The sequence below is a fragment of the Callorhinus ursinus genome, unplaced genomic scaffold, assembly GCF_003265705.2.
Source record: "Callorhinus ursinus isolate GAN/ISIS: 27379988/994484 unplaced genomic scaffold, GSC_fseal_2.0 scaffold38, whole genome shotgun sequence".
NCBI lineage: Eukaryota > Metazoa > Chordata > Mammalia > Carnivora > Otariidae > Callorhinus > Callorhinus ursinus.
The window spans coordinates 10,156,172-10,176,292 of record NW_027397100.1 but is presented as its reverse complement, the minus strand read 5'-3'; the positions used below and the strand labels follow the sequence as shown (position 1 = coordinate 10,176,292).

The 20,121-nt window shown below is 43.6% G+C and overlaps 1 protein-coding gene across 9 annotated transcripts in view; it reads left to right on the top strand.

Annotated features, from left to right (window-relative positions):
• CNBD2 (cyclic nucleotide binding domain containing 2) overlaps nucleotides 1-20,121 on the top strand; it is a 55,498-nt gene that overhangs the window by 1,456 nt on the left and 33,921 nt on the right. For 3 of the 9 annotated variants that reach the window (XM_073880483.1, XM_025876647.2, XM_025876650.2), the window contains exons 2-4: nucleotides 1,225-1,278; nucleotides 14,703-14,840; nucleotides 17,220-17,273. In XM_073880483.1, coding sequence (XP_073736584.1) covers nucleotides 1,225-1,278; nucleotides 14,703-14,840; nucleotides 17,220-17,273 — 246 coding nt within the window. Of the gene's footprint in view, nucleotides 1-1,224; nucleotides 1,279-11,552; nucleotides 11,736-14,702; nucleotides 14,944-17,219; nucleotides 17,274-20,121 lie in introns of those variants that run through there. The other 6 variants (XM_073880487.1, XM_025876652.2, XM_025876648.2 and 3 more) reach the window with 5 other exon arrangements.

The window sequence follows — 20,121 nt, the reverse complement described above, 5'->3', positions numbered from 1 at the left end:
CCATAGGATGTGCTCTCTTGGATGGGTAGAAGTGGATCTTCACAGAACATTTTTCACAGCTTGAAAACCTTGAAAGTCATTGCAATGGGTCTTGAATATTTTTTTAGTTATTGACACTTAAAATTGGGAGATTTCACATGCAAAACTGGATTTCCAGCTTTTCTTGAAAAAGTAGATGAGCTGACCACATTGGACCCACTCACATTCCTGCCAATCAACAATTAGCTGGAGCTGAGTTGAGTCTCCTTTTAGACAAGATGCTCTGTCCCAGATGGCCTCAATCCCCACCACTCCCTTTTGTCTCAGAAACAGAATGCTGTTTACTACTGCTCTCAGGTTGTTGTTTTCCTTAGAGCTGATATTTTTCTTTATTTCCAGAGGTGGGAAAACAGGTGTCTAGAGTTTGTTATACCTACTAGCTTCAAACCTTTACTTCCTCTGCTTCACCTCTTGGCATTTTGATTCACTGCCCTGAGTGAACCAACAGTCCTATTCCCTGGGTGGTAACAGGCAGTCAGAAATCTGGGTTTAAGGGAGCACATCAAACCTTGCTGCAAGGACGAAGGGTCATGGAAGGCTTTACTGGGGAGAACTTCAAGCTGATACTCAAGAAGAAAAAGGGTAGATTTAGGGGCATTCCAGGTAGAAGGCATTGCCTGTGCCAAGGCACAGAGTGAATGGGAGCAAAACTTTGTGGAAACTGCAGACTACATGGTGGGGGTGGGGTGGGGTGGGGGAGAGTGGCCAGGGTCTGGGAAAGGGATGAAAGCTGATGTTGGAAGGTCATTTGGAAGTTAAATCATAGACTGCCTAGAATTCCATGTTGAAAAATGTAATCCTTGCTCTGTCAGGGAAGGGAATGAACTCTTGTGGTCCATGGAATCACAGAATGTTAGATCTCTAGTCCATTTCTTGCATCCCTATTAGAATCATAGAATATTAGAAATGGAGAGATCTTGGGGATCTATTAGAATTGGAGAATGTTAGAATGGAAGGGACCATTGACATTAAATCCAAAAATTAGATGCAGTTATTCTAAACTCTATGGGTGAGCAAATACCCAGAATCTAAAAAAAAAAAAAGTTAAAATACCTCTTCTGGAATTATCCTACATACTTATGCATATGATTTCAGGTGATTTCCAGGTTTCCTTGAACCCATCCACAGGACCTGGGTTAAGTTTAAAATATATTTATATGTATTCCATTCTCCCGAATTTTGCAGGTTAAGAAGTCAGCACACCAAGAGGAAATGGACTGGTCCAAACTAAAACACCTAGTAAGTGGTTCCATGAGGACAGAATTCTTTTGACTTGTAGTCCAATGTTCTTATCGTATTAGGCCTTTTCATTAGCACTAGGTTGGGAGCTCACTTGGGAAGGGATCATAAATCATGCATCTCCTATCACTTAGCTTCCAACACAAGATTCCCAGTTGGACTCTCAGTAAATGTTGAATCAGGAAAAAAGGACAAGTAGTGGGTTTCATCTATGAAGGGGAGCTCTAATATGATTCCCATACTCTTTCAGAGACTTTGGTGTCTTTTAATGGCATACTGTTGGGGGTTGTGGTATAGAAGCCTCGATACATTTTTTTTTAAGGCTTTTTATTTGGAAATAATTATGGCTTCATAGAAAGTTGCAAACATAGTACAGAGAGGTCTCATGCACTTTTCACCCAGTTTTCCCCAATGGTGATATCTTGCACAATCATAGTACAATATCAACATCAGAAGATTGACAATGATACAATCCACAGTTTATTCAGATTTTACCAGTTTTATAAGCGCTTATTTGTGTATGTGTATAGGCCTATGCAATTTTATCATGTGTAGATTCATGCACCTGTGCCACAATATCTAGAAATGTTTGATGACCACTAAGATCCTGTAACTGAACTAAAGTGATTTTGATCCTTGGTGAATTACAGATAGAAACTATACCACACAGACTGCTCTTACAAAGTAAACTGTATTTGCAGCAAATAAGGAGATCACAGGTAATAACTTCTAAAGCTGTGACTCTGAGCAAGCGTGAATGGATTCCTTTTATTTAGGTAAAGTAGGGTGAATATTTAGATAGGAGGGCCTTGTCATCCTATGTAGAGGTGGGCATAAAGTCATGCATGCACCTTAAGGAAACATGCCTATACATGTATTGTGCATTATGTAAATGAGGTTTGTGCTCCTCCTTGAGTGCAGATTTTAGTAGTATAATGAGGTAAAGGTAACAGTTGGTCACTCCATGGCCCATCTGCGCATGCGTGAGTCAGGGGTTGAGTTCAAACTGAACTGGGTGGTCTGGGCCAGCTGCAGCATTTTGTCCAGGCAGTCCTTACTGCTTGAGGGTTTTCAGTTTCTATCACAGGATGCTCTGCCCATTGGGTCTTTTGCCTGAGTTAAAGGTGGAAAGAAGAGCTTAAGGAAAAATGTGGGACAGAGGTTGGTGAGTACAAGCAGGTAGGCAGCAAAGGTCAGGTCTTGAGGTCTAGTTCTGACAGTCCCTCATGCTACCGCTTTATAATTACACCCATCCCTCTCCCCTACCTCCCATCTCTTGCTGCAGGCAACCACTAATCTGTTCTCCATCTCTATAATTGTTTCATTTCAAAAATGTTATATAAATGGAATCATACAGTGTGTAACCATTTGGGTCTGGCTTTCTCCACTCAGAATAATTCCCTGGAGAGTCATCTAGGTTTTATATGTTTCATAGTTTGTTCATTTTTATTGCTGAGTAATAAGCCATGTGTGGATATGCCATGGTTTGCTTAGTCACTGGTTGAAGGACATTTGAGTTATTTCCAATTTCAGGCTATTCCAAAATGAAGCTGCTATGAATTCTTTTATCATATGGCCTTAGATAAGTCAGACTCTTCTGAGCCTGGAGGTAGTAACTACCACACAGAATGGCTCTGAAGAGTCAAAGAGGAAATATATGTAAAGGAACTGGTACCAGGTCTGGTATTACTTAGATGCTCTTTAATTTCTTACCTCAATGTTTTATTGTTTTCAGCATACAGAATCTGCATATATTATGTTATATTTATACCTAACTATTTCATGTTTTTAGTGCTACTATAAATGGTGTTGTTTTAAAATTTTCAGTTTCTAATTGTTCAGTGGTATATAAAAATACAATTGATTCTTGTCTAATGACTTGTGTCCTGTGACTTCATTAAACCAGGAAACTCACCCTCATTGGGGCTGTTTTTTCATTTTTACTACTGCCCCCCTCCCCCAGCACACTTGCCATTATTTACTTGTAAGAGTCCCAAGTTGTGTTTTGTCCGAAGTTTTTGGTTACAATGGACAGGGGAGAGCGTCTGTAATGAGGTTACTGCATCTTGGTTGCCACTGGAATTATTTTTTCTGATGCCCAAATTACCCTATATTTGACCAGTAAGAACCCCATCAGGCTGACTTCTATCATTTTTTGAAAATTTCCATACTTTTCAGCACATCTTGTGCCTTCCTATCCCAGCTCTGGAATCAGCCATTTCTCCAAGAAACCCTTGTTCTTTTAGTGGAGAATGGTGTTTAGAAACCAAGATTTGGGCACTGGGTTTGTTCATTGCTGTTGGGATAATCACTGCTCCTAGGCTCCCTCATGAACAGAGTGAGGAAAAGTACTGGGAAAGTTAGTAAAGGAAACCTCAACTAAAGTTGAGCTTGGGAAGACTTGTAGGGGGAGCTCTCATGCAACCACTTGTGGCCAGTTACCCCAAACAGGAGGAGAGGTACGTTGCATCTCCAACAGGAAGGTGTTACTACTTCACCACTCTGGCAAAAGGAAGATATTCTTCTGGCCCAGCAACAAGCCCAGCCAATGAGAAGTGCTCTGGTTCAGCCAGTGAGAAGCCATCATCCCAAACTTACTTTCCTCTAAGGAACCTTCATGCTTCTTTTACTAGTGACTTCCTTGTCCCACAGTCCTCTCTATGAAAGCCTCCCATTTTGCATAACTCTTCAGAGTATCTCTGCTTGCTAGATGAGGTGTTGCATGATTTATGAATTGATAAAACCAATTAGATCTTCAAATTTACTCAGTTGAATTTTTGATATTTTAACTATATATCTATTTATTTATGTATCCATTTCTATATCTGTCTATATATATATTGAAATCCATGCATTCACACCAACACCTTCAACTCAAGTTCAACACCATAGGGTTTATTCTAGTTTTCGCCCTTTCCATTCATTTAATTCTTTTTCAACAGAGAGAAACCTGGCTCTCATGATCTTCTTTGACCAATCCTCCTATGAGTAACTAGTCTCCTGTTGTTGCTTCCATCTCCCATCATCCTTACCCTGCCCAGGGCTCCAGGGCTACTGGTTCACCAACCACAGCCTCCTCCACCCCCAGGCAGATGCCTACAATGGCTGGTACCACCTAATGGCTTCTAGACAATCATTTAATAATGGAGGAGGAAGGGGAACATTCTTTTTTTTAACCTAAAGAAAAATTGTGGTAAAATCTATAAAACAAAATTTACCATTTAAACCATCTTTAGGTGTATAGTTCAGTGGCATTTAAGTACATTCACATTGTCATGTAACTACCATCTGTCACCAGCAAATTTTCATCTTCCCCAACTGAAACTCTGTACCCATTAAATAATAACTCCCCATTCACCCCTCTTCCCAGCCCCCAGCAACCACCATTCTATTTTCTGTCTCTATGAATTTGTAGGAACCTCATACAAAGGGAATCCTACAATATTTGTCCTTTTGTGTCTGGCTTGTTTCCAAGTTCGAATATTTCCAAGTTTCATCAACATTATAGCATGTATCAGAATTTCCTTCCTTTTTAAGGCTAACATTCCATTATATATAGATAGCACATTTTGCTTATTCATTTGTCAATGGCCATTTGGGTTTTTCTCCCTTTTGACTATTGCAAATAATAATGCTGTGAACATTGGTATACAGATATCTTTTGGAGTCTCTGCTGTTAATTCCTCTGAGTATATACCCAGAAGTAGAATTGTTGGATCATACGGTGATGCTTTGCTTAAATTTTTGAGCAATTGCCATGCTATTTTCCACAGTGGCTCCACCATTTTACATTCACACCAGCAACACACTTGGGTTCCAGTTTCTCCCCATCCTTGCCAGCAGTTGTTATTTTGCATTATTTTCTCAATGGGAGATGTTAAATAGAAAATTTTAAGGTAAGTTATGAGTAGACAGGATATTCATATTTTCAACAGATCTAGTAATCGTATCATTTCATTTACACTCACCACACACCACATGCATCATCCCAGGAGGCTGGCTGTGATCATGGTGAAGAGAAAGCAGGTTCAGCTAATGAGGTGGTTTGGATACAAGGGCCCCAGGTTGTTCCTTGTGTGTGTGTGTGTGTGTGTGTGTGTGTGTGTGTGTGTTTTTAAAATCTTTTATTACAAAGTCTAAGAAGCTTGCTCTGGTCTCTCTACTGACTTTATTTCTTTTTGGTAGCCTATTTTATCAAATGTGTTTGATCTTGGGGTAAAGGTCTTTTATCTTTTGATGTCTTGATAAGCTGCAGATACTGGTCTAGGGTGCTTAATCTAGCCGGATTATATTTGTAATTAACTCAATTATTATTAATTATTGTTCCTGATAAACCAATGTAAATTCAAAAGCCTGAGTACTTTATAATCCTTTTGCCATTTTCTTCTTTCACTTATTCCTATTCATTTGCAACCCTCCTAGTTTCTATAATTCAATGAACCTGTTTTTATTGTGGTGCTCTACTAGGAGCTGCATCCCTTATTGCACCGCATTGATTTTGTTTAATTACTTAGAAATTGATGCATTTAGGGATGCCTGGCTGGCTCAGTCAGTAAAGCACGTGATGCATGATCTTGGGGCCATGAGTTCAACCCCCACCCTGGGGGTAGAGTTTACTTAAATAAATAAAAATTGATGCATTCATTTTAACAGGTGAGATATATTATATATGTATATACATATACATATATATATATATATGCGCCTAGTACAAAATTCAAAGTCAAAAAAGAGTAATTGTTATACTTCTCCTTTTTTTAAATCCTTGTCTATCCAGTTTTAATGATTATTGTTAGTTCCCTTTCTATCTTTTAAATAGACTTATACATCTTTTTCTTGGTTTATCAGGTTTAAAATGTGTCTGAAGATTTACAGCTATAGGGAACTTGGCAGGCTCAGTTGGTAGAGCATGCAACTCTTGATCTTGGGGTTGTAGGTTTGAGCCCCACATTGGGTGTAGAGATTACTTAAAAGTAAAATTTTTTTTAAAGATTTTATTTATTTATTTGAGAGAGAGAGTGCACGAGTGGAGGGAGGGGCAGAGGGAAAGGGAGAAGCAGACTCTCCTGCAAAGCAGGGAGCTGTACCTGGGGCTCAATCCCAGGACCCCATGAACATGACCCAAGCCGAAGGCAGACACTTAACTGAGCCATCTGGGCGCCCCACTTAAAAATGAAATCTTAAAAAAAAAAAGATTTACACCTCTAAAGTTGAAGAAACCCATGTATTTAGCCCACTCTCTCTGCCTCTGTGTTTCCATACCTGTTAGTTGTATTATTTCCTCGTTCCTTTTTAAGTGTTCATTGACAACTCCCTCACTTGCTTTTTGCAATCCTGACCTCTGTACTCAGCAAGGCTAGCTTCCTTTTTGATGTTTCTGAAATGATCTTCAGTTCTGAGGTGTTTTTGTTTTGTTTTGTTTTGTTTTTTTAAAAACACAAACACAAAAAAACCCCACTTCTTTCCTGAGCTCTGCCAGTGCCATCTCCTTCAGTTGCTTCATCATCCCTTTGAACTATTGCATCTTTGCTTTGAACTCTTGTTTTGAAATGTATTAAGCCCTTTGAGTTCTTTGTGTTTCCTGATTATCGTCTGTTTCCATGTTAATTTTTTTTTCTGTGAGTGCCTTTCATCTGCCATTTGTTTTTTCTGGTCCCCGCTTCTCCCCTCCCCCGCCCACTTTTCTGTAATATATGGGTCTGGTGCTATTTATTTTTTATTATAAATCACCTTTAAATGAAGTGAGTTCTTTCTGGACCAGCTATTTGCTGGAGGTGTGCATGGCGAAGGGACTAGAGTAGAATTCCAGGCTGGCCGGAAGTCTCCGAGGTCATCAGCACAGTTCCTTCTGACAAAGGTTTTGTGTGAGCGAATTGGCTTAGTTCTTTCCTCCTCCTGGCAGATGGAGCTTGGCAGCTCCATAATAAATCAATCCGCAAGCATGGCAGTCAGTGCGTTTCCCTGACCAGCCCTCATGCCCTGCTTCCCTTGGTGCCAGAGGCACCAGGAAAGCTCTGAGAGCCCAGCCCTTCTGATCCCAGTGCTCTACAGAAGGGGCTGTTGGTTCTGCCTTCCAGTGTGCCCCCTTTTGGGGGAGAATTTGGAACTCTGCCAGTTCTCCCTTGAGACCTGCAGCCCCAGGCCTTCTCTGTTGGCTTTAACCCTCTGACTTGCCATTTCTGCACAGGCCAGCAAGACAGCATCCTACTCTAAGGACCTTCGCTGAGAGCTTTCTCTGGCCACTGGGTTGCTCAGTCCAGAAAAGTTGGCCCGTGAATGCCTCCGGGGGTAGCCTTTAACCAACGAGACAGCTTTGAGGCATGCTCTTTGCAGTGTTTTTTTTTTTTTTTTTTGTTTTTGTTTTTAAAGATTTTATTTTTTTATTTATTCATGAGAGACAGAGGGGGGGAGAGAGAGAGAGAAGCAGAGGGAGAAGCAGGCTCCCAAGGAGCAGGGAGCCCGATGCGGGACTCGATCCCAGGACCCTGGGATCATGACCTGAGCCGAAGGCAGATGCTTAACCATCTGAGCCACCCAGGCGCCCCTCTTTTCAGTTTTATTAAGGTCCCAGCACAGTGGAGTCCCAGTGGTCCCCAAGAGTGACCTGTTCATTAATGTGTCCCTCTCCAAAAAAATTTTTAATTTTTTAAAAAAGTTTTTTTGTTTAAGTAATCTCTACACCCAATGTGGGACTCAAACTCACCACCCCAAGATCAAGAGTAGCATGCTGTACCGACTGAGTCAGCCACGTACCCCAACTAATTCAAATTTTTAAAAAAACTGTCAAAACATGCCAGCAGGCTAGATATGGCCTGTGGACCACAATTTTGCAACCACTGATTATATAATCAAAGGATTTTTAGGTCTGAAAGAGGCTATATAGATCCTATACTGGGAGTTGTAAGTTGGTAACATGCCTGGCAGGTAACATGATTCTCAGAGGTGAAGACCTTGGTGAATTAGAGAACCCAATCCCCAACTAAAGATAACCAAGTTAAGTTTTAACAATATTTTAACCAGAACACCATGTGGGTCAAATAAAGCAGTCTGCAAACTCAACTTGGCCCATGGATGGCTGGTTTGTGACCTCTGCCTGCACAACCTCACTTCCTGCTGTGCCTCCTGGGTATCTCATATTCCAGCCACATTTTGTGCTCTCTGATCAGGCCCTGCCCTTTCTTCATTTATCTTTATAGCTTTATTTTATTTTATTTTATTTTTTATTTTTTTTTAAAGATTTTATTTATTTATTTGAGAGAGAGAGAATGAGAGATGGAGAGCACGAGAGGGAAGAGGGTCAGAGGGAGAAGCAGACTCCCTGCTCAGCAGGGAGCTGGATGTGGGACTCGATCCCGGGACTCCAGGATCATGACCTGAGCCGAAGGCAGTCGCTTAACCAACTGAGCCACCCAGGCACCCTTTATAGTTTATTTTAGTGTGATTTTCTCTTATGGCTGTGGTTTCCATACCCACCATATTGTGAACTCCTTGTGAGCAGAGACCATGTCTTACTCACCTTTTCATGCTTTGCATGTAGTTGGAGCTCTATAAATGTTTGTTGCATAACTCTTAAAATTAGCAATACAATAAGGATCTTATCTTGAAAAGAAATTATTTGGGGTTCCTGGGTGCCTCAGTCGGTTAAGTGACTCTTGATTTCGGCTCAGGTCATGATCTCAAGGCCCTGCGATGGAGCCCTGAGTTGGGCTCTCTGCTCAGGGGGAGTCTGCTTGAGATTCTCTCCCTCTCCCTCGGCCCCTCCCCCTGCTCATGTTTTCTCTCTCAAATAAATAAATCAATCCTTTTAAAAAAAAGGAAAATAGGGGTGCCTGGGTGGCTCAGTCATTAAGCGTCTGCCTTCCGCTCAGCTCATGATCCCAGAGTCCCGGGATCAAGCCCTGCGTGGGGCTCCCTGCTCAGCAGGAAGCCTGCTTCTCCCTCTCCCACCCTCCCTGCTTGTCTTCTCTCTCTTGCTGTCTCTCTCTCTGTCAAAAAATAAATAAAATCTTCTAAAAATTTTTTTAAAAAAGGAAAAGAAAAGAAATTATTTGAGGAGTTGGCTCTAACTCAGTTTTATTTTTTTTTAAGATTTTATTTATTTATTTATTTATTTATTTATTTATTTATTTGACAGAGAGAGAGATAGAGAGCACAAGTATGCAGAGTGGTAGTTAGAGGGAGAGGGAGAAGTAGCCTCCCTGCTGAGTAGAGAGCCTGATGCAGGGCTTGATCCCAGGACCCTGGGATCATGACCTGAGCCGAAAGCAGCTGCTTAACTGACTGAGCCACCCAGGCACCCCTCTAACTCAGTTTTAAAAGAAGGAAAGTGAGACTCAGTGTGGTTAGGGTAATTTACCCAAGATCACATAAGAACATGACCAATGCCCTTTCTGACATTCTACTGTATAACAGTTCAATTTAAGATTAGAAACTGGGATAGTGGGGTGCCTGGGTGGCTCAGTTATTAAGCATCTGCCTTCGGTTCAGGTCATGATCCCGGGGTCCTGGGATCGAGCCCCACATTGGACTCCCTGCTTGGCAGGAAGTCTGCTTCTCCCTCTCCCACTCCCCCTGCTTGTGTTCCCTGTCTCGCTGTGTCTCTCTCTGTCAAATAAATAAAATCTTAAAAAAAAAAAAAAAGAAACTGGGACAGAAATGACACTTCTTTAATTTCTTTTTTTTTAAAGATTTTATTTATTTGAGGAAGAGCGAGCATGAGCAGGGGGGAGGGGCAGAGGGAGAGGGAAAAGCAGACTCCCCAATGAGCAGGGAGCCCAATGCAGGACTCGATCCCAGGACCCTGGAATCATGACCTGGGCTGAAGGCAGACACTTAACTGACTGAGCCACCCAGGAGCCCAACACTTCCTTAATTTCTAGAACTGACTTTAATGTCTGACTCTGAGTCCCCACCCTGCCTCCTAATAGACAATTTAGATGTCTTCAGGTAAATTGAGATCCAATCCAGTAATTTTGAGGGAATGTAATTTCAGGCTGATTGACTCATCTTAGGCCAGTTCAGAGTTCTCCAGAGTTCCTGCCTCTTTCTCCCCAGCACTGATCCAATTCCTACGGAAATTATACAACCACCACTGGCACAAAGGGAGGTGGGGAGTGTCTACTTTCAGTGTCTCATCAGGGTCTTGGCCCTACTTACTGGCATCTTCTGATGCCCCTTGTTAGTCTGGGTCCTCTCCATGTCACTTGCATCTCAGGCAGCTCAGAGGACTGATCGGATACCTCCCTGTCCATAGCTACCTCCCACCATCTTTCTTGCCTTCCCTGTCCCCAGTTTGTTTCAGAAACTACCTAAACTTTTGTATTTCCTTCCTTAAGACCAGGTCTGTGGTAGAGAAGGCAAAAACTCCACACTACTTCTCTCTTTTCCTCTGAAACTTTCTCTTACTCTGTTTCTCCCTGAGTTCTTTGCATCTTTTCTCAAGGCAAGGGAGGAAGAAAACCCACTTCTGTCTCTTCTCATCTCTCTAAGTGGTTAGTGTCTTACTCTAGGAGTGGTGGCCTTTGGATTTAGTAATTCAGAGCTTGGGTCTTCCCTGTTGTCTGGCTGTCTTCACTGTGTTTAGTGTCCTTCCATTTGGCTGTCAGTTGGGAGAGGGTTGGCAGATAGGCCTAGCTGGGTAGGAATGGCAAATCAGGCAATACTTGAAATCATAGTTTTTTATTGAAGATTCTCATACAAGAGCAAATTGCGGTCATCAACTGCCATCTTTAATCTAGTAGACAGCAGTACTTTAGATCCTATATTCTTCTCTACTTTTGGAAGGACCTCAGGGTCACTGAGTTCTAGTCACCGAGTTCCTTTCAACATTTGGCACCCCATTTAACTGAGGACTTCTGATTTTCTGAGTGTTCCTGATTTGCTGATTTAACAAGATTTATAGGACAGCGTCATGCCCCCACACTTCAGGGTCTCCAAGTTCTAAGCCTTGGAGAGCCCCCTAGGCTGAGGTGTTAGGTGCTCCTGCCCCCAGCCCAGAAGCCTCCTACTTTAAGATGGCCTCATGACTGGCAATCAGTTAGCTACTTGGAGCCTCATTCTTATGTATGGAGTGGGTGTAAGGACCCTCACCTTGTGGTAGTTGTGAGGATTAACTAAGATAATGCCTATGAGTGCTCAATAAATGTTAGACTCCTGGATTCCAATTCCTTCCCTGCCTTCTTTTCCAGAATCCTCCATTGTGATATACGGAGATTCTGAGAATGAGATTTTCTCAGAACAAGGCTTCCAGAAGCTGTTGGTAGAGTATGAGGAGTGGAGAGAAACTCCTACCTTGCCACCGAGGGAAGCTATTTGTTTCTAATATAAGTGGATTCTTTGGGAAGGATTTGTGGTCCTACCCTTGAAAGGCAAAGGGGCTAGTTGTGCCATTTGTCAGCTCAGGAACCATGAGGAGATATATGGTGTCTTATTCATGGCAGATCCTGAAGAAGGAACTGGTGAGGAGTGTCAAGGGTCCTGGGAGGGAAGAGTGGTATTTTGAGGAAGGGAGGATAGGTGTAAGCAGGGGGTCTATCTTTTGGAGTCACAGAATGGCACAAAGGATAGAGTCCAGGTTACGCTTCAGAAAGACTGAATGCTCAAGTCTCAACAGTCTTCCCTGTAGACTGCTATCCCCTTGGCAGTGGGCATGGCACAGGCTACACTCTGAGCCCCTAAGAACTGCTCCATACACACCCTTCCTGCTGTCATGAGATCCAGAGGGAATAAGGCCTGGCAGCAGGATAGAGTGATAGGTTGAGCCTATGGATCCTGGAGCCAGACAGCCTGAGTTCAAATCCCTATCACCTATTAGTCATATGTCTAATATTAGTATTAGGCAAGTTACTTGATTTGCTGTGCCTATTTTCCCCTCTGTAAAGGGTGATGATAGTATTAGTATCTATTGCATTGATTTATTGTTGACGATGAAATGAGTTGATACAGCTAAAGGGCTTAGAATAGTGCCTGGTGGAAAATTGGTATTTGATAAGTATTAATTTTATTAATAAAGCCTTTCCCTGTATTTCCTTCAGATATAAATGTTTTTAAAGAAGATGTTATAGGTACTGGTGAAACTCCTCATCATCCCATTCCCTTCTTCCTCACTGGGGGCCACTTTCCTGAGGTTGATGTGTACTATCTAGATTTTATTTTTTTATTTTTTATTTTTTTTAAGATTTTATTTTTATTTTTCGATAGCGAGAGAGGGAACGAAAGCAGGGGGAGTGGGCGAAGCAGGCTTCCCACCAAGCAGGGAACCCGATGTGGGACTCGATCCCAGGACCCTGGGATCATGACCTGAGCCGGAGGCAGACGCTTAAGGACTGAGCCACCCAGGCACCCTGCACTGTCCAGATTTTAAAATTTTATTACATGTGTATATATTTATAAGTAACATAGTATGTAACACATTTTAAAAGATGGTATCCTTTTTCAACCTTTTTTCCACTCAAAATTGTGTGAGCTTTACCCACACTGACATACACAGCTCTAGGGCTATGTTCAGAATCTTTTCATTATTTATAGGTGATTTGGGTTTTCCCTTTGAATTACCTGCTCATATCCTTTGCTCATTTTTTCTTTTGGGTTATTTGTATTTTTCCCTTATTTGTAGAATTTTTAAAAATTAAAAAAATTTTTAAAAAGCAGTTTTGGATAGTGGTTTTTTGTAATAACTATTCTTTGTAATTTTGGGTTGGAATCCTTTGTTGATTCTGTGCATGGCAAATGTATTCTTCCAGTCTTCAGTTTGTGTTTTCATTTTATTTTTGATCTCCTGATTAACAGAAGTTAATAGAAGTTTTTAGCTTTTGCCTTTGCTTCATTATGGAAATTTTCAAACATACAAGTTGAAATATAATGATCACTCCTTAGATCTAACAGTCAGCATTTTGCCACATTGGCTTTACGTATTTGTGTGTGTGCTTGTTGAATCATGTGAGAGTAAGTTGCATTTTTTTTTTCAAAGATTTTATTTATTTGAGGGAGAGAGAGCATGAGAGCACAAGCGGGGGAGAGGGAGAAGCAGGCTCCCTGCCAAGGACTCAATCCCAAGACCCTGGGATTATGACCTGAGCCTCAGACACTTAACCCACTGAGCCACCCAGCTGCCCCTAAGTTGCATTTTTTATGACACTTCTTAAAAATAAGGACATGATTATAACATCACTATAATATTAAGAAAATTAACACTAATATCCCTAATATCATCCAATCTCCAGGCATATTCAACTTCCTTATTTGTCCCTAAATAATGGCTTTTACAGCTTGTTATTATGAATCAGGATCCAAAGGTTCATACTTTGCATTTATTTGTATGTCTCTTAAGAAACTGGGTTAGCTGGGGGCATCTGGGTGGCTCAGTCATTAAGCGTCTGCCTTCGGCTCAGGTCATGATCCCGGGGTCCTGGGATCAAGCCCCGCATCGGGCTCCCTGTTCGGCAGGAAGCCTGCTTCTCTCTCTCCCACTCCCCCTGCTTGTGTTCCCTCTCTCACTCTCTCTCTCTCAAATAAATAAATAAATAAAAATCTTCAAAAAAAAAAAAGAAGCTGGGTTAGTTGACTTGTAGATAGTTTCACATTCTGGATTTGTCTCTTTGGTGTTGAACTTGTTTCCCTATTCCCTGTATTTACTTGACTGGCAGAGGGTGACTGCCTTTACTGCCAAATTCATACTGGGATAGAGAGTCTGACTTGTTCTCAGTTCCAATTCCAAAACCCCAGGTCAAAGTTTGCCTGGGATCAGATGGCCCAGCTTGGACAAGTGGTTATATTAGTTTCCTATTGCTGCTGTAACATATCACACAATTTCGTGGCTTAAGACAAATGATATTATCTTACATAGGCTAGAAGTCTGGCACGGGTCTCCCTGGGCTAAAATCCAGGTGTCAGCAGGACCGCATTCCTTTCTTGAGGGTCTAGGGAAGAATCCCATTTCCTGGACTTCTCTAGCTTCTAGAGACCACTCACATCCCTTGGCTCATGGCCCCCGTCCTCTGTCTTCAAAGGCAGCAATGTTGCCTCTGCTTGGCTGTTCTCCCATCAGATCCATCTGATTCCAAAATCCAGGCTCTTTGCATCACCCCTTGCTGCCTGCTGTCGCTTGGTGCTGTTTTCTGGACCGAAGTGAAGGACTTGATATTAACTAGAGCTGTGCTGGAGAATGTTTTAACAACCAGCTCCCAGTGAGGGAGGTTTGTAGTAGTTGCCAGTTTCTGTGGCATAAATACTCCCAGCCGTGGCCATTTTCAGGCTACCAACACGATTTCAACAGGCCTGAAAGCTTCCTGAAAATGTAACCATGGCTCCAGCACAGGAACCCCACATTTAATACTGTCCCATTTCACCTTGTTGGTGTCATCCAGCCTGCTGTAGCTGTCGAAAACAGATGGTTTCTACTGATCTAATTTGTTTTGTTTCCACAGGGGCTGTACCAGCTCACCATGGATATCATTGTGATGATCCGAGTGTGTAAAATGTTCCGCCAGGGCCTCAGGGGATTCCGGGAATATCAGATCATCGAGACTGCTCACAGAAAGCACCCTATCTTTTCCTTCTGGGATGTAAGCAGCTGGCCTTAGCAGGATTGTGAGGGTTTAAGGGGGTCCGATAAATAGCACCTCACTTCCCAGGCCATATTCTGAACCAACAGAGAGAAGACAAAGGGTAAAGCAGATGGGAGATCCAACTGTCACTTTTGTTAACGACGAGACTTTTACTGGAGGATGACTAAGACTAAACCCCAGAATTAGATAGCCTTACATGCCTGGTCATGGGCAGTGCTGGACCAAGGCAGGCCTCCACTGCGGGAGCATGGTCTCCTGCCCTAAACTCACAGCAGAGGAGGGCAGAGCAGAATGTGGCCTCAGAGAGATGGAGAAGGAATGATCTCACCCAGTTTTTCCTTCCAAATTCACCAACGAGTTTAAGTCGCTCCTTCTCAATATGGAAGGAGAGGGGCAGGTAGTGTTCTACCAGTACAACTCCCTCCATCTGGAAAGAAACACCAGGAGTAGGGAAGAAACCATCTCTATTCCAACAGGGATCAAAAGAGCCAGAGAAATCCAGAAGTCTCATTAGAGTCAGGGTTTTCTGAATGCCCACCCCTGTTCATTTCTATCTTCTTTTCTGTCCCCTCCACTTAAACAAAGGAACACATGCAGGGCCCTGCTCACTCCGGAGACCAGGCTTTCTAGATTTTCTAGAAGGTCCCCATTTCAAATATTTTATCCTAGTGGCAGATCATGTACCCTTTTTAGTTCGGAAAAAATTGATCACCATTCTGTTAACCTGTTCTGGATCCACAAAGGCATCTTCATTACTATTCAGGAACCCAATTTTTCTCCCAGTCTCTGGACAAAGCCTGCCCATTTTCCTGTGGTGCATAGAGTGACTAGATTCAGCCCTGCCTCCCAACTGCACGGGGGGTTCACTCCAAGAAATTGCCCCAAATGATTTCTGAAGGAGAGGGGTATGGGCAGTGCTGATGGGGAAAGAAAGGCCATCTTAGATCAGTCTCTAAGGGGCCAGCAGGTGTAACTGTGTGTGTCGCTGAGTTTAAGATGTAGCAGGGAGTAGGGCCCTGTGGGTCTGCAGAAAAGAAGAGCATGTCCCACCTGAAGACATTCAAATTCATATATTTTAAAGACATTATGCTGGCCAAACCAAATGAATCTACAGCCAGATTCTGCCCTGTGGATGGACCATGAGTTGGGAAAGGATGGAGTGGAAGAATAAGAGACTGAGGTTCGCTGTCAGGAAGGACATTCTGACTCAGAGTGTTACCATGCAGTGGTAAAGCAATGGGCCCTGGGATCCAGGAGTCTTTTGTTACCGGAAGACATGGGCTGGTGCCTGGGCACTTGGAAGCTGAAGACCAAAATCAGCCTTGTCATCAGGGGACTGTGAGGCTAAAGCTTAATGGCATTGCCTGGGCAGAGTGGACTTGAGCAGAGCAGAAGCCTCTTAATGGCAGCCTGAGGGGGTCCTAGGGCCACTGGGCAGAGAGCTAGGGGGCTGGAGAGTGGGGTCAGGTAAAGAGAGCCGTGGACCAGATTTCATTAGAGCTTGTGAATTTGGATCTTTCCGAGCACCACTGCTTTCTTTCACTGGCCTTCTTGAGAAGCACCACGCAGGTACACAAGCTATAAATGGGGCTCTGGGGTGGGGAGGACCTGAGGTATACCTAGAGAGATGGGGGCGTGGGTCTTGGTTTGGCCCAGGTGGTGGTCAGGGCCTTGTTTATCCCTTTCATTCCCCCTTCCTTCTTTCACATATCTTCCCCCCTCTCTCTGCCTCTTCCCCTACTCTTTCCACATCGGAAACTTTGGGGCCCTGAATAGTAATGAAGAAGACTTTGGGGATCCACGTAGGAGATAGAGTTGGATTAGTTCATTCCTAAGACCTCTTACACTTCCTTATTCTGGCCATACTCTAGGAGAGGACTGATTACTCAGTGTGTGATCCTTGTGTAGGTTCCTTCACCTGCCTCGAGTCCAAAAGGGGGCTCAGTAATACCTGCTTTGTCCTGAGGATGAAATGGAGTAAGGAAGATGAGTGTGCATGGCTCCTGATAGGCACTTAACGAAAGCTGGCTTCATTGATGCCTCCATTTTGTCCCTTTTTGTCCCTCTCCACTTGCCCATTTGTTTGCTTCTTTCCCCTCTTCCTTTTCTGTCTTCATCCTTCCCCTCTTTACCCTCACCCCTCCGCATCTCTCTCTGTTTCAACAATGACAGGTTGTTAATGCTGGGCCGGAGGCTGGAGCTGAGTCAGGGCTTTTGAGCAGAGGCTTACATGAGAGGGCCAGCTGGTAGAAGGGTTCCTGTGGCTTCTTGCCTGCCATGGGGATGGGGACAGGAGGGTTTCAGTGCAAAATTCTAGGAGTAGTCTTGCTGATTCTCTTTCTTCTCCCCCATTCCTTTTTACCCCCACCCCCCCAGAAAAGGAAACAAGGCCGAATCACATTTGATACTATGGACTTCGTTGCAGAGGAGGTACGCATAACTCTGACCTTGCTGCTGGGAATATTCTTCTGCACCATGGCCTGGAAGAGGCACTGGGCTGGGTATCAGGACAGCTGGGTCCAGTCTGGGTTCTGGCACCAAGCCATTGTATCATCCTGAGCTAGCCACTTAGTTTCCTCATCTATGAAATAGCTGATTTCAGTGATCCCAAGATTCCAGTCCTGACATTCTGAGGCTGTGAGCCCCCCTGAACCCACTGTCGCCTTAGAGCTGGACAGAACCAGCAGGGAGAGCTCCTGTACTTGGACCCATGGACAAGGAGCAAAAGGCAAAGTAGAGGCTGTGAGAGCTCTAGACACAGGAGAAATAATCAGGGTGGTGGGAAAAGCCCTGGCCTGTATGTGAATTCTGGCTCTGCCTAAGCCTTCTGAGAGACACTGGGCACACCAACCCTCCAGCCCCGCCCCCCCCGCCGCCCCAGGGCTGCCAGACGGCCATTCTGGCAAGGGAATGCTTCATATCTTTGGACTGTGTGACTTGTTCTCTAAATTTCAAGAATTGTTATTTTCCCGGCTTTTTCCAGACTATCTTTAGTCTGGATACTAAATTAAAATTTAATTAAAAAAATTTTTTAAAGATTTTACTTATTTTTTTTTGAGAGGGTGAGAGAGAGAGCCACCACAAGCGGAGCGGGGAGGGGCAGAGAGAGAAACAGACTCTCCACTAAGCAGGGAGCCTGATGTGAGACTCGATCTTAGGACCCTGGGATCATGACCTGAGCCGAAGGCAGACGCTTAACTGACTGAGCCACCCAGGTGCCCCAAAATTTAATTTAAATGTTAAAGGTGCTTACCTATTTATAGGAAAGATTTGAAGCTCTTACCAGCTCTAGGCTTATATCTGTGTCTGGTTGTGGAGATTCTAGGTAGTGTAACTGCCCTTAAGTAGGAGTTAAGGTGGGGAAAGTTACCTGGGAAGTTAAATAACAGAGTCAGTTCCGTAGGAATCCAGAGAAGGGAGTCTCTAAGGGTTGGGGGTGGTGAGAGATTCCTAAAAGAATTGGGGCCCCTAGTGGGCCCAGAGAATCAATTTTTTTTTAAAGATTTTATTTATTTATTTGAGAGAGAGAGAATGAGAGCACGAGAGGGAAGAGGGTCAGAGGGAGAAGCAGACTCCCTGCTGAGCAGGGAGCCCGATGTGGGACTTGATCCCGGGACTCCAGGATCATGACCTGAGCCGAAGGCAGTCGCTTAACCAACTGAGCCACCCAGGCGCCCAAGAATCAGTTTTGTTCATAGAAACCAGAGTCATCTGTGTTTTGTCTTAAATGGACCCTGTGATAGAAATCCCAATGGGTTATTGATAACAAGAGAGGGTTAAGAAGGAAAAAGATTAGATTCAGACCTTAAAAATGGCTAACACAGGGCACCTATGGCTCAATTGGTTGAACATCTGACTTGAACTCAGTTCAGGCCTTCATCTCAGGGTCATGAGTTCAAGCCCCACTTTGGGCTCCACGCTGGGCATGGAGCCTACTTAATTAAAAAAAAAAAAAAAAGTCAGTGCTTCCATAGTCTGGGCTGGGAGCCAGGCCCATTGTAAGCCCTTTATATGTATTAGCTCTGCTCTTTATACATTCAGGTTCTGCTGCTCTCAGATAGGGAAACTGAGGCTCAGGGAGAAGTGACTTGTCCCAGGACACACAGGTAGGAAGGAGCAGGCCAAGGTTCAAACCCAGGTACCTGGCACCAGAGCCTATGCATTATTTTATTTTATTTTTGTAAGGTTTTATTTATCTATTTGAGAGAGAGTGAGAGAGAGCACGAATGGGGGGGGAGGGGCAGAGGGAGAAGCAGACTCCCTGCTGGGCAGGGAGCCTGACTTGGGGCTCGATTCCAGGACCCTGGGATCATGACCTGAGCTGAAGACAGATGCTTAACCAACTGAGCCACCCAGGCACCCAGACCCTGTGCGTTATTAATCACTGAGCAACACTGCCCTTCTGAGTGAACATGCAAGGCTTCAGATCTGTTGTCCAGAGTTTCTCATCATGTCCCACTTTGTTTTGCTTCTGTAACAACTACTGTTAGTAAAATTAGCGAGCATTCGTTCATTCTTTCCCTAAACTTTTATTTTGTTGAGTGCCCGTTACATGTGAGGTTATTCTAGAGTGGGGTGAATAAGATAGATGAAGCCACTATTGTGTATATATTGTGGTTTATATTCTAGAACACCTTTGTCCAATAAAACTTTCTGAGATAATGGAAATGTTCAATTGTCTGTGTTGTCCATAGTAGCCAGCAGACACGGGTTGCACTTGTGGCTAGTGTGACTGAAGAACTATTTTTTTCTTTCTTTTCAGATTTCATTATTTGACAGAGACACAGCGAGAGAGAGAACACAAGCAGGGGGAGTGGGAGAGGGAGAAGCAGGCTTCCCGCTGAGCAGGGAGCCTGATGTGGGGCTCCATCCCAGGACCCTGGGATCAAGACCTGAGCCCAAGGCAGACACTTAATGACTGAGCCACCCAGGCGCCCCAGAAACTTATTTTTTTAAAGATTTTATTTATTTATTTGACAGAAAGAGAGAGCACAAGCCAGGCAAGTGGCAGGCAGAGGGAGAGGGAGAAGCAGGCTCCTCGCAGAGCAGGGAGCCCAATGCGGGGCTTGATCCCAGGACCCTGAGATTATGACCAGAGCCGAAGGCAGACGCTTAACCAAATGAGCCGCCCAGGTGCCCCGGAACTTATTTTTTTATCTAATTTAATTTAAATTTCAATAGCCACATGTGGCAAATGGCTGCCATACTGGAAATGCAGTTCTAGAGTGAGAGAGAGAGAGAGAGAGGTGTGTGTGTGTGTGTGTGTGTGTGTGTGTGT